The sequence below is a fragment of the Myripristis murdjan genome, chromosome 12 (genome assembly GCF_902150065.1).
Source record: "Myripristis murdjan chromosome 12, fMyrMur1.1, whole genome shotgun sequence".
In the NCBI taxonomy this organism is placed as follows: domain Eukaryota; kingdom Metazoa; phylum Chordata; class Actinopteri; order Holocentriformes; family Holocentridae; genus Myripristis; species Myripristis murdjan.
The window spans coordinates 5302316-5316998 of record NC_043991.1 but is presented as its reverse complement, the minus strand read 5'-3'; the positions used below and the strand labels follow the sequence as shown (position 1 = coordinate 5316998).

The 14683-nt window shown below is 40.2% G+C and overlaps 2 protein-coding genes across 2 annotated transcripts in view; both read right to left on the bottom strand.

Moving 5' to 3' along the window:
• noc4l (nucleolar complex associated 4 homolog) overlaps positions 1–6832 on the bottom strand; it is a 10808-nt gene extending 3976 nt beyond the window's left edge. Inside the window, exons 1-11 of the mRNA XM_030065934.1 lie at positions 6642–6832; positions 6318–6438; positions 5409–5515; positions 4905–5012; positions 3949–4098; positions 3735–3837; positions 3184–3218; positions 3043–3093; positions 2795–2906; positions 1176–1236; positions 298–408 (exon numbers count right to left, since the gene is read on the bottom strand). Coding sequence (XP_029921794.1) covers positions 298–408; positions 1176–1236; positions 2795–2906; positions 3043–3093; positions 3184–3218; positions 3735–3837; positions 3949–4098; positions 4905–5012; positions 5409–5515; positions 6318–6438; positions 6642–6794 — 1112 coding nt within the window. The 5' untranslated portion in view covers positions 6795–6832. The remainder of the gene's footprint in view (positions 1–297; positions 409–1175; positions 1237–2794; positions 2907–3042; positions 3094–3183; positions 3219–3734; positions 3838–3948; positions 4099–4904; positions 5013–5408; positions 5516–6317; positions 6439–6641) is intronic.
• A 1927-nt stretch (positions 6833–8759) lies between these two features.
• On the bottom strand, positions 8760–14457 carry pus1 (pseudouridine synthase 1). Its single transcript, XM_030065938.1, has 6 exons — positions 14098–14457; positions 12375–12604; positions 12148–12285; positions 11054–11156; positions 9309–10009; positions 8760–9208 (listed from the first exon to the last, which is right to left on the bottom strand). The coding sequence occupies exons 1-6, from the start codon at positions 14147–14149 to the stop codon at positions 9176–9178; spliced, it is 1257 nt and encodes a 418-aa protein (XP_029921798.1). The 5' UTR covers positions 14150–14457; the 3' UTR covers positions 8760–9175.
• Positions 14458–14683: the final 226 nt, after the last annotated feature.

The window sequence follows — 14683 nt, the reverse complement described above, 5'->3', positions numbered from 1 at the left end:
AGGTTGTTGTCTGTTCATAATGTGGCTTATATTGTTCAAAGATTATTTTCTATGTATAATGTATATTGCTTATGCAAATGGAATTGAGTGACTGAAATAAAAATACTGCTACTAAATCGGCTGTGATATCATATAATGTGCTGCAAAAACTCAAACAACAGATCTGAATGCACAGCTCAGCCAAGTGCTGTAAGAAGGGAGGTACAAACTTTCCTTTGATAAAGACAAAAAACAAACAAACAAACAAACAAAAAAAAAAAAACAACAAAAACGACGAGGAAAGGAAAAAGTGCTGACCTGGAGCTGAGGAAGAGGTTGGCTAAGTGGAAGAAGCGCGCTCTGTACTTCACGTGGAAAACCGACGGCTCCAGCAGGTTGTACAGCTTCTTGTAGAAGTCAGGATAATCTCTGCGTGAACACACACACACACACACACACACACAAAAGACATGTAAACACACACACACACACAGAGGTTTTCCCTCTCTTTGTGCTCCATCCCACAATATCTTCCATATTTCTCCTTTATTAGTTTTGGAGTTGTTCAAGTTTTTTTTTTCTTGCTCTCATCAGGGTTCAGGTCAGAGGAAGTCTTTTTTTTTTTTTTTCTTTAAACTGGAGGTCTGTGAAACCCTTCAGCACAGCGATTAAGGGTTCTAAATGAACTCCAACTCATAAAAAAATGAATCAAGGTGGCCAAAAAAATGCATTATCAAACAACAAGGTCTATTTACTCTGCATGTATTCTTTCATATTCATTGCCATCTTCAGGTTGGAGAAGCTGACAGCAATTAAATCTCATATAATTGTTTACATCAACACATCTGCCAACAAACTCAAATGATGATGTAGTATTTTGTATAAATGTATTGGTATATGTATATTTAATAATTCAAAATGCTCTGTGCCAAAATGTGTCCCTTATTCTGAAATGGAAATACGGCATAAGTTTGCTTACTTTCTGGACAATCTACTCTTTTTTTTTAAATTTATTTATTTTCTCCCCTTATTACTGTGCACAGCCTTTATAGACTCACTTTCACTTTGTTGCTAAATCAAGATTAACGGTGAAAGTAACAGAAAAAAAAATGTCTCTGGCTGACTTCTCCTGGCATTTCCAGGTCAGTTTTCGTGGCTCTGCTCTGTAACCTTTGCTGAGGCGCTGAGACACTCACAGGTTGTGCTGATGGATGAGGACAAACAGGCCGTTCAGGGCCAGCAGGCTGATCGCTCCACCTGTACAGCAACACACACACACAACACACACACACACATACACACACGTTAGAAAACACTGTTTCAAATCGCAGCGTGGAGGAGACTCTACACCGCCCGCTGGCATGAACGTGACTGAATCTGATGTGCTATGGTGTGTGATACAGTGTAGAAGTCAACAAGTATATGGTGCAGCCTGATATATAGTACATGTTGTGTTATGTGATACACACTCCTGATCAAAATCTGAAGACCAGTTGAGAAATTGCAAGAATTTACATTTTGCACTGTTGGATCTTAAGAAGGTTCTAAGTAGAGCTTCAAAATGCAAAAAGAAGAAATGGGAGTGAGACAAAAAAAAAAAAAAAAATTTGAGTAGGCAATTTATTGCAAACAACCATTAAACTGAAATAGGCTGTTCATCAGCTGATCAAAAGTTTAAGACCGCAGCCTTTAAAAGCCCAAATCTTCGCAAAAAATGTGGATTCAGTGTCATTTTCTGTCAGGTATCCACACTGTCATCACCTCCTGATGGCCTGATGATTTTGAAGCTCTACTTAGAACCTTTTTAAGATCCAACAGTGCAAAATGTAAATTCTTGCAACTGGTCTTCAGATTTTGATCAGGAGTGTATATATGATTTGTTAGGAAAAGCGACATTTGCATAAAAATAGATCCAGTCTTTGGCTTAAATAGAACTTTAAGTCAGATTTGCTGCAGACACTTAAATCGACCTGTTTCATAAAGCTTCCCCATGAGCGACTAATGCAAGACAGACTTGGATAGCCTGTTGCATAATGCATTATGGGTAAAATAAGACACTTATATGGCAGCTGCAACAGCGACACTTAGCGGCACAAGATTGAGACATTTTACACTTAGTAGAAATCTGTGTTTGGCTGAGCTGAGAAAGATGGCGACTGCGAGCGGTGGGGAAACGATACACGACTAGTAAAAAAGAAAAAAGAAAAAAAGGAGTGGGAGGGTTTGGGGTTTAGTCCCAATGACTGCCACATAAAACGTCATTCTGAGACGAACTCTTCTCACTGTAAAAGCGGTTTATCAGCCACATGAGTGTCATCAGGTCCTCCAGCGAGGTTTACTGAATCTATGAAAGATGGGTGTTTATTTCCAATCTGTTCTTTATTCTACGGGCCATGACTATTCAAACCCAGCAAGCCTTGTCTAACTGTGCGTTTAGACAAAATGCAAAGTGAGTTTTTGCGTCAAGGACTTTTTCAAAACAAATTTCGTATCATTTCCCACCATTTGTGTCGTTGGGGCCAATTTGCATCTATTCTCGTGTTTGTATTAACTATGTAAGTGCACTGCATGAAAAACTCACTTCACATTTGGTCTGAACACACACTAAATAGCCTAACTGCATATTAGACACACAGCGTTATCAGCGAGACAATGTCACACATGCTTCAGTGACTTCTCTCACCAGCAGCTCAGCTTTTACGTTTTTTCCAACAAAAATACTGTCAATACTGTCATGAAATGTCAGGAAGATATGAAGGTATGAAAAAATAAGATCCCGCCCAAGCCTCCTCCAGAACAAACCCCATCAGCTCACCAACTTCATACGCAGCGGTCAGGAAGTCAATCATCAGTGTCGGTTTGCTCATGTGGGGCAAGATGGAGTCATGGAGGATCACCAGCACCTTTTTGTACATGTTGCTTGGCAGCTACAGCAGAAAGACAAGAAAATGATGGAACAGAGCAAAGTCCTGGCAACGTGTAGTATGAAAGGTATGAGTGAAATTATTATTCCAAGTGTTAAAAAATAACACAAAATGTTTAGGAGTGTTTGAGCGGTAATACCTTGTACTTGAGAAAGCCAAGCCACATCCTCTCAAAGGCGCGTTTATGTTCCTGTGAGGAGGTGGGACGTTACAACCTTGATCCATCAGTCACAGATACACTTACAGCAGCAGAGACAAGAGAAACAGCGATTCTACTTACATTCAGTTTGGCTGCTTTCCAGTCCTCCTGCTTGGCTGGGGGGGGGGGGGGGGGGGGGGGGGGGGGGGCGGGGGGGGGGGGATGTATGAAAAAGGTTGAAGGACACATGAAAATCATACAGACAACTTCTGAAGAAGAACAGAGTCCACATACTAGATAATGTGGTCCCATCAAAATTTAATGGTGTCGTCCACCGTAGCCTTTTCCATTCAGTTTTGATGGTATATTCATATTTGCTGATTTAAATGAACAATTTGATAGTATTTCCCATCTTTACCGGGCAAAAGTTTTATACAAAAGGAATTAGAGGCACTTATAATTAAGGTCGGCTGCATTCAATGACTGACACAAAATAAAAGCCCTGATTACCTGTGCAGCACCGAGTATTTATCATGTGAATGTGCACCCTTTTGTAAACTTTGTGCATAACTTCCAAAGAAGACTTATTCAGGTTGAAAAGAAAGGAAAAGAGAGAGGAGAAAGAGGAGAGAGCTGACACTGTGTTGACTCGGTAAAACTGGTGCAACCTCAAAACGGAGGGCGGCTCTTACCTTCCTGTTTGACCAGAAAGTTGGTGAGCTCCGCCTCCTTGCTTGGCATGTTGATGTTGGACAGAAGGGCGAACACGTTGTTCTGGTACACGGGCAGCACCGCCTGGGACGGAGAAGACCGTTACACAAACGCACACCGACGTGGAAATCCAAAACTGATCGACGACAAAACAGCTAGAGCATGTGAGCTGCTGCCGAGGAGGGAGTGTCTTACCCCTCTGCTTCTGTCCATGACCTTGCCCAGGTTTTCCCGGACGGCGCTCATGACGTAAAAGCGAACGTCCTCCATCTCGAGGAACTCCTGGAACCTGGAGATCAGCAGGGAGGTGTCTGTGCTTTTACACAGCAGCCTGTCCACCACCGCCTGCGCATCAAATAAAACAGAATTACCAGAGGACGGCGGCCACGGGAGCTACTCATGACAACAACACTGTGATTCTGAAACCGATTAGGCCAAGAGAAACTGGTAGACGAGGGCCACCTCATATGATTCAGTCTTCATATCTTTTTTTGATATTTTACCTCTTCCTTGGCTCGAAACACATGAAAGTAATTCAATCGCCACACAGCAACAGAATAAAGTTAAAGTCTATCTGTCTAACATCTATACATGGCACTGTGTCTTGCTTATCTAAGTTATTTTATTTCTTAACAGAATTATTATCATATACATGTTGTCTCTATTCCATTTTTTCCCCTTTGCAGATAGCTAACATTATAATTATCATTGATATTGCACATTGCAAATAGCAACTTTGGTTTATAACTATAACACATTTCTTACTTATTTTATCCTTAACTTAATTTCATCATGCACAGTTTCTTTGATATTGTGTTATTTATTTCTCTGCATATAGCTCAAATTTCAATTATTGCATGAATATTCCCTTTCGTTTCCTTAGTCTGATACTTAATTTCTCTTTAGTCAATTTTATTAATATACTATACTTATTTCTTCTTCATTTAATTTTATAATACAGTATTCTTTTTTCTTTTCTTTTAATATTATTTATATACTACAGTTTTTTCTTTGCATTTAATATTATTTACATACTGCTTATTTTTCCACAGTTGATGGAGTTATTGCTGCAAAACTCATTTCACTGCTGTTGTACAATTATGCATATTACAAATTACATTTTCTTGAACCTATCGATCTGAAATGCCCACCTGAATGAGTTCCCTTGGGAAGCTGTAGTGTTCGCTCCAGTCCAGGTCCTCCAGGGGGCGCTGTCCTTCCCCAGCAGCAAACTTCATCAGGCAGCACAGGGCGGCCTCCTGCATCACAACAGTCACCATCATCAAACGCACCATGACACCCACCCACTCAAGTCATGCAATGTGTGTGTGCTGCTGTGCACTTAAAGACAAATGAATATGCATTATTGTTGCAACAAGACACAGAAGAAAACAGAAAAGAACAGTTTACGTTTAAAAAATGATAATAATTTGCTTTCAGAGACAGAAATTTTTATTTCACTTTACTTTGAAGATCTTAAATGTGCTTGTTCTGATATAGAGTGTATAATAAATACCTGTTAATGTAATATCAATGTGTATTGTGATGCATATTATATAGTGAAGTTGTGGGTAACACCCAGCCTGATGACTTAATAACGCGTGTGTGTGCATGTGTGTGTGTGTGTGTGTGTGTGTGTGTGTACGTCCACTCACCTTGACCTGGTGAGACTCGTGGCTGAGGAGCTCCAGCAGCATCTCCACACAGCTGCTGTAACGGTGACGCATGAACATGCCGTACTTCTCATCAGCGCTGTGGCTCCCTGGACCAGACACACACACACACACACACACACACACACACACACACATATATATACAGGCCTGAGGATTTGCTTTTAAGCCCTGATGACAGTTTGTAACCACCAAACTCTATTTTAATGTGAAGAGATTAGTCTCCATGTGTAGGCCTGCACTTTATGGACAAAATCTCACACCTCGATATTTATGCCAAATATCTCAACGCTACGATATATACGATATGACCATGAGTTCACACTTATGACATTTTAAGTGTTGCAATAGTGGAAATTAAGCATTCTTCTTCTTCAAAAAAAGCATAATAAGAAGAAAGATGCAGTAATAAGAAAATGTTACTTCACTGTTTTAGGCTGCATTAAATTTTTTTTTTTTTTTTTTTTTAAATTTAACTCAAACATTTTGCTGCAACCTCGGCTTCGACAAAATGCTTTAGCAATATTTTAAAGTGTAACATTGAAAACTGATCATCTTTAAAAAAAAAAAAAACAAAAAACAAAAAACACATATAATATCAAAGAAAAAATAAGAAAAAAAAAACAATCAGTGTCTTATGCTTATCCCTAACCTTAAATTTGATATCGCCCATGTTGCCTTTTGAGATATTAATATCGTGCATGTTCATATCCCGATAACGATAACGATATACCGTGCAGTCCTGGTGGCCGGTTCTGCGGTCCTGTGACGTGCCGCATGTCATTAAAGGGAACTTGCGTGGCTTTAATTTTCAGAAGAGCGGATCACTAGTTCTCCAGTCAGTTATTGATCAGATAATCGATAAATAATCTGATAACTGATCAAGCTCACCGGTCAACACGTCCTCTTCTTGGGGCAGTTTCCCCACAAACATGGCTCTTTTCTCCAGGAGGCAGCAGAAGAGTTTACTGCAGGCACTGACGGCGGCCACCACTTCTTTCTCTCTGTCTGACTGGAAACGGAGATAAAAATAAAATAAAATAAAATAAATTAAAGCACAGGATGAAATCTACGAGTTGTAAAAGAGGATTTAAATTAGTTAAGAAGTAAAAGGCCGGCTTGCAGAGACTCTGATCAGGATAAAGTTAGGGAAAGGATGGCGACATGGTTCATGTGTGTGGTAAAAACACGGAGCTGCGTGTGTTCATGTTTCACCTGGAGACACTCGAGGATGTCAAAAACATCGTTGGCGTGTTTCCTGCTCTCAATAATCCCCTCGACTTTGCTGTCGAAGTCAATTTTGGCCTTTTTACCGCTGTCTGCTGAGGTTTTATCCGCACTCACGTTGCGCTTCTTGGTCGGCGCCATGTTTTCTGAATGACGCTGCGTTCAGGTGCCGTCGGAAGAACTGGAACCCGGATGACAGGCGCTCACATCCGACATATTTTTATTTTTAGATATGAAATCATCCAAATTTGTATTATTATTTCGCTTTAATTATGAAATTAAAGCGAAAATGAAGTACAAGGCCCCTTTTTCTGTTTTAATAACGCCAGCTGATCGCATAAGAATTAATAGAAATGGTATTTTTAGTTTATATTATCTGAGCCAGGCAACATTGGTGGTACGGGATGCGGGCTTGCCTCCCGTGTTGATACCAGAAACAGACCAGAAACCACATTAATTAAATTAAAAAAAAAAAAAAACTGAGATGCTGACGTGAACGAGTTTCCCAGTTGGTACTTCGCATTTACGATACGGCCGATATGCCCTGAATGCAGCATAAATCCACAATTCAAGCTTCATTTCGCCTCCTAGTGGCCGGCGGGTGAATTTTTAACTGCCTTGCATACTATTATTAATCTTACTTTTTTTTATACTACTTTATCCTTGCATATGGATTTCACTTTTCGATATGTGAAGAGCATTGCTGTACAGGCGTCAAGTAATATTTTTATTTGTCTTTAATGATGTGGCCTGTGTCAAAAAGGCTTTTGGTTTTTGATTTTGTTAAATTTGCATGTTATATTTCATGTGGCGTGTCTGTTACCCACCCTAATTCTGCTTCCCATTCATATTCCTATATATTTTTCAGCGACGCATGAGATTCAAATCAGTATTTTTCCAAAGGCGAGACATTAAAACCAGGGATTTGTTTCATGAAGTCACTAAAGGGATCACTAAAATAATTCTCAACAGAGCGGATGAAACTCACTAAACTATATTCAAGAGCCAGGTCATGAAGGGACGTGAGAGTTCCTGTAGATATAAAGTGATCAGATCGCACAAAAGTGGGGACTTCAGGTCACTGATGAAGTGCAGGAGACTGGAGGGGCGGAGGCTGGTCTTAAAACAGACTTTAAGATAAACACTGCGCAAAAGTATATAAATTATCACTGTTTATAGTTAAATGTAGTTTTCTTTAAAAGTTAACTGTAAAAATGGTAACTAGTTGACAGGAAGAACGAGCAAATAAAATGTTTAGGTAAGTTGCTGAGGCTGCCATAACAACTAACCCGTATAAGGCCTATCATGAATATATCCAGAGTAAGCTCATGTAAAAACTCACAAACAGCACCTCAATGTTTTTCTTGCCCGCTGTGAGGATGAAGGGGTTTGCCGTCCTGTCTGCTGCAAACTAAACAATAAACAGCGATGCTGGGCTTTAAATAAACCTGAACTGAAAACTGTCTCCAGTCTTTAAACTGATCTAACTTCATTTTGGGCGTCCAGTTTGGCCTCTGAGGTACGATGACAGATTTTTTTCCAGCTGAGCTACAGGTGGAGGTAACTACAAACTGCTCATTTGATGGTTGAGTCCACATGGTTCATCTGCAGTTTTTCATCGTGCAGCTTTTATTGGGAAATTTGGAAAATGACAAAAAGCAGAACCAACAAAGTAGCAGCAGGTTCCACTTCTCATCTTTGCCGACTGAGCTTTTATTGTGAAAGGCTCCACAATCTGTCACTGATCATTTGTTCTCTGTAATGGATCTGATTTAAAAATGTAGTGAAGTGTTCAAAGTTTCATGTTCAGAGCTTAATTGGTTTAAACTGCACTTCTATAAAAATGTGGAACTGGTCAATTATTCATTCATTATTATTCATTATATCATTCATTACTCATCCAATAACTGGAGCCGGTTTGAATTTGGGAAACAAGCTCCACATACTAATGTGCAGAATGTCATCCTCAAGTCATAATTTAATAAGAAACAGATACACCGATTTGATGCAGTGAAAAATTAACAATCTATAGTAACAGATAACCGGATATGGCACAATCACAGAAAAACAAAGGACAAAGACACTTTCAAAATGTGGTTTGTTTTATTTTTTTTTTTTTTTTTAATACTATTTGTATAAGAGAACTTAAATTTAAAGCTGCATCCTCTGTGACTGGAAAGCAGACCACAGAGAAATCAACCATGATACATTTACCTCTGTAGAGTCTAATGCTTTCTCATGTCATGAGTCTGCAGGACGAGCAAATTACTGCCAAATTTGAAATTCAGAAGTAATATGGAGCCGATTTGCACGTGTATCACGGTTGATTCTACACAATCCGCATTTCAGTCTTCATGAGTGCAACTTTAATTAAAAAAAAAAAACAAACAAAAAAAACCAGCAATATCATTCTTGGAAATCATACTTTCAGACCTTAAAAAAAAAAAAGAAAGCCCATTCTTTTCGAGAAGAAAGAGAAAGTTTTGGTGAGAGCATTGTCTGGTTTCAGCAGGGAGGTTGACCTATTCGGATTCATTACCCTCCTCTTCATTGTCCTGGGGAAACAAAAGGGTACAAAATCATAAGTATATCTATAAAACAATAGATTTTAGTGTAACTCTACTGGGTGTTTCCCTATCGTGAGTTTCCACCGACCTGTTTGGGGTCTTTGTTCTCCTGTGTTTCAGCGGCCGTGGCCTCGAAGTCGTGGATAGGGAGCGTGGACATCCAGCTGACCATGGAGCCCTCCTGGCACTCCGTCTCCACGATGCTCGGGTAGATGTGCGCCTCCTTGAAGGCCTTGATTTGCTCCCGCTCGCCGTCCCACTCCAGGCGCTCGTGGAGGCCGTCGCCGCCGAAGCGCTTGTTGTACCGGTCAAAGTGCACCCTCTCCAGCACCAGGCCCAGCCCGGGAGCCTTGGGCACGTCCACCTTCTGCTCCCCCCACGTCCGCTGCATCACCTCCTCCCTGGCGTAGCCCTTGATCACGGCGATCACCAGGCCGATCATCTTGCGGATCTGGTGCAGCATGAAGCTCTGGCCGCGCACGGTGATCACCGCGAACTCGGCGCCGCCGCGGACGAAGGGCTCGCCGCAGGACATCTCGGTGATGTAGCGGCGGGCGCTGGGGTCTTCCGGGCGCTTCTGCGAGGTGAAGTTGTGGAAGTTGCGCGTGCCCTTGTAGAGCGCGAAGAGGCGGTTCGCCCTCTGGAGCGTCTCCGGGTCCAGGCGGAAGGCTGCCGCGTTCTGGACGTCGTAGTCCCTCGGGGAGAAAGCCACCGTCGGGAGCATGTAGGAGTACGTGCGAGCGTCGCAGTTGTTTTTGGAGTTGAAGCCCTGGGTCACTCGTTTGAGACCTATGGCGACAAAAGTAAAACAAATATTGTTTTTCTGGGAGCTTTTGGAAATTTTGAAAGAGAGCAATTACACTACTCACAAAAAGTTAGGGATATCTGGCTTTTGGGTGAAATTTATGGAAAATGTAAAAAGTTCACGCTACAGTGATATTATATCATGAAAGTAGGGCATTTAAGTAGAAGCATACACTGGTGATTTCCTCATCTTAAACAATTTCTTGAAACAAAAGCCAACAACAGTGGTGGATATACCACAACAAAAAATGTCAGTGTCAATAACTTGTCATGTGCCCTTGAGCATCAATTACAGCTTGACAACGACGTCTCATGCTGTTCACAAGTCGACTTATTGTCTGCTGAGGCATGGCATCCCACTCTTCTTGAAGGGCGGCCCTCAGGACATTGAGGTTCTGGGGTACAGAGCTCCGAGCCTCTACACGGCGACTCGGCTGATCCCATAGGTTTTCTATGGGATTCAGGTCTGAGAAAGTGCAGGCCACTCCATCTGAGGTACCCCAGTCTCCAGCAGCCGTTCCCTAATGATACGACCTCGATGAGCTGGAGCATCAAACACCTGATGTGAATTTTGCCGTTAAGCTCCTTGTTAGAGAACAGCAACTTGTGCAAAAAGTACTGAAACATTGAACAGTTGCACATGTGCATTCAAAAGTTTACAGAAGGTCACATTAAGTTCACCTGGAAAGGTTAGAATGCATTTTAGGTTCATCCTGAAATTTCACCCGAAAGCCGAATATCCCTAACTTTTTGTGAGTAGTGTATACACACATCACCTGCAGTAAGTGTCTTGAATAAAATTTGTGGCTTGGAGCAGAGTGCTCAGGCGTTACTTTTTCCTTCACCCACTCAGCTCCATTATAATGGCATATCAAAAAAAAGAAAAAAAAAAAAAAAAGAATGTGAACGTGCAAAAAACTGTATTGCCAACTGGAGATTTGAATTCCGTCTTCCAGCCTGCACCACCAAAATATCTTAAACTCGTTCTTAAAAGCATAATCCGGTAAATCAGAGTGAACGACGCCTCACCGAGCACTCTGATCTGAGGCGGCAGATGCTCGTTGATTTTTTCGACGATGTTGTCAATCAGCCACAGCTTTAGCGACACCACCTGGCCGGCTGCAGACACACCCTGAGCAGAGACACACAGACGCAGAATAGGAAACATTTAATAAGAATATGCCTGTTATGTTAAGAATAATCAACAAGCAGGTGTGTGTTAAACGGTTTTAAGGCACAAAACGAAGGCGAAGAAAAAAGAAACAATAGAAAAACGATGATATTGATGGAGTATTAAAAAGAGCACCAATAACTATCAGTATAAATATTCTAATGTAATAAATATTCTATGATGGTGACACGTGCAGACGCAGCAGCTCGACTCTCTCTCCCTTCTATCTTTTGTTAAAAACAAAACATAAATATTGTACTTGCACAAACGTCACTTTTTGTTAAAAATTAAGCTGCTTATATCTGTTTTTTATTTATTAAGCTGTTGCTATTAATATTGCTGCTGTGTTTCCACTGCTGCTTCTATTTAATAATAATAATAATAATAATAATAAAACTTTATTTGTATAGCACCTTTCATACAAGAATTGCAGCTCAAAGTGCTTCACTATAAAAAGAAGAACATTTGAAAACACATTAAATAAAACATTAAAAAGAATAAAACACAGCACAGGGTGGAATTAAAAAGAAAAGGCTAAAAATTGAAATAAAATTTGAAATAAAACAAAAGATGCAAATAAAACAATAAAAGACAACAGTGTGGAATAAAATAGGAGCTAGTTAAAGGCTAGAGTGAAAAGGTGGGTCTTTAATCTTATTTACTGGTTTCTTACATTGAGAGAAGCCATGCAAAATTTCACCGTACCCGAGTATCAAGACAATAAAGATCATTCTATTCTTTTCTACTCTGTTGTAAATAAGCAGGATCAATGATTGTATTGTATCGATAAAATCCTTAAGATACCCAAACCGACCTCAATGCAATATTCATGCTACTGGTTGTGCAAAAGTGCTGAGATTGCGAATGTTTGCGTGTTTCAGTGAACTTTTCTGGTGGAAATCTGGGATTAAGGGACTATCTATTCTACAGGATTACCTGTGCAAATGCATACCTTATCTGTCCTGGCACATCTCTGGAAAGACATCTTCTTCATGTCATCTCCGTGGTTTTCAGGGATGCAACCGGATTTAATGAGCGCCGTGACGAGATCGTCCTCGATGGTTCTAAACTGAGACGTTCCAGGATTTCTCTGCAACAAGTAAAATTTAAAGATTTATTTTGGTTCAATTCATCCAGATTGGAAGAAGAAGAGGCGGCGGCTTCATTCTGGCTACCCACCTGCATACCGTAGTATCCCTTCCCCGAGTAGGCCATGAGCAGGGCCACTTTCTTTTTGGGGTATTTCCTCTCGTCCTCGGCGTGCTGTCCCGCTGACTTGATCCGTTTGGCGTCGGGCTCATTCTCGGCCGAGTCGACGTTTCCCTCGTTGACTCTCTTGGGCAGCTTGGTGCTGGTGTGCAGATCTCCAGAGCCCTTGCTCATCATGCAGAGTGACTTACAAAGGCAACCTACGAGACGTACACAATAAGCTTCACATAAAAAAACAAAAAAACAAATTCACATGACAGAGCACATAAAGAAACACAAGGCAAGCAGCAAGCCAGTCCACCTCAAGTCAAGAAAATTATGCAAAACAGCAACACCTTTCCGTCACAGCCGTTTGTGAAAGACCTTTAAAATCATTCAAAGAGAGGGGATTACTGCTAAGGTGATGATATTTCTGCAGCTCGCTCCATGCCAAGGTGCATGACAGGAGAAAGCAGTTTTACCATCGAGTATTACAGCTGCTTCTATGAAAAAATAAAAGGCAGCTTCCCAAACACATGCCTTGGTGATGAATAGCAACACGTATATTTTTCTCCTCTCTCTCATCTCAAAGAGTCATAAAAAGCTACGCTGAGTGTGTGAGCCTGCGCTTGGCACAAAACATAATGCAGCATCATGTTTTTTATTAAGTGAGGATGAAGCTGCATGCATGGAGATCTCGTCGCCATCGTCTGACACAGGAAGAAATGAGCTTTGCATGACTGTCTTCCTCTGACTTTAGAAGGAAAATGTTTTTCGGCCTCGTCGACACAGAGACTTTCTGTCTAAACCACATTTCTCTCTCATCTGCTCTTACAATAACCATGTTCATGGTAAATCTGCACATATTTACACTCCTATTCAAACTTACACTCCTCATTACATCAGTACATAGTATGTTATCCTATGTGATATTGTGGATTTATTATATTTATTGTAAGTATTTTTTATATGATATATATTTTATTTGATTATTTACCAATATTGATTGCATGTACACTTATAAGCTGAATTATATATTATATAAAATGTTATCCATAAGGCTGAACCATGTGTGCCACAGCCTCTGCCACCCAGAACTGAGCATCAGGGACTGCCAAATTAAAAAAAAAAAATATTCATAAAATTATACTTTATGAGTGTACATTTATTCTGCATATACATATTTCATTATGTAGATATTTTGCAGACATATTTCATTATCCATATAGTCTATACAAAGGTACATATTCTTCTATTGATATATTTTAGTATATTTTATTTATGTATTTATCGATTTATTTTGCTTTTTTGTATTTTTTTCTTGGTTCTTGTGTTCTTTGTATTGATCCATTTTATTTATGTTCTTACTTGTTGTGTTTTCTTTTTCTGAAGCTAGATATTTCTCTCTTTGAGTGTTGTTGGGTATATTTTGTAGAGTCATCCTGCTGCTGGAACACAGGAATTTCACAATAAAGCACATCATTTTATCTATCCATCCATCTATCCGTGATTTTTCAAGAGGTTTTCAACATGCACATTAAATAAATATTATTATACTTATTAATTATTATACTGTTTATTAAGTAGCACAATTCCGGTGAAGGTAAAAATCTCCAGAGGGCGACACATGAGGAAGAAGAGGAGGAAGAAGAAGACAGTCTCTGTGGTTCATTGTTTTGTAAATCAGTGATTATATTTGCCAGGTTTTGCTCACCGTGTGTGTGTGCGGGCAGCAGGCGGGGTTTGGTTAAGGCACTCAGCAGCATCTCTCGCTAAAACATCCTGCAGGGATCCGTCCTCACAGCTCACACACTAGGAAAAAAAAAAAAACCTAAAACTGGTTCATCAGCTGAACTGGGAGCTTCTCACTCACAACCGAGAGGAAGAATAATCCCTCAGATTAAATTGAGGAATAATTCAGGTACAAAGTGACAAACTGAAAACTCAAAGTCTGCGCGTCTTTCGTTTGGTTTGACTCAAAAAAATAATCCAGACACATCAAATCTGTGGTTCACGTCTGTAAAGCTGCAACACACACAAACACATGGCCACCGTCAACTCTGACCTCCGGGAAGGAAATATCGCGAGATCGCTTAGTTGGCCGTTTCCGTTCATGTGACGTTAGGAGGGACTTACATTTTTTTTTTTTTTTTTTTTTTAATAGTAAATCTTTATTTCAAGGCATTAAAAAAGTAAATTGCATCATTTACACACAGATGAAGCGTCAAGACAATACAACGAAAACTATAGCACAGGAGAAATATACAGCAAAAACAAAATAAAACTGATAGGAAATAGGA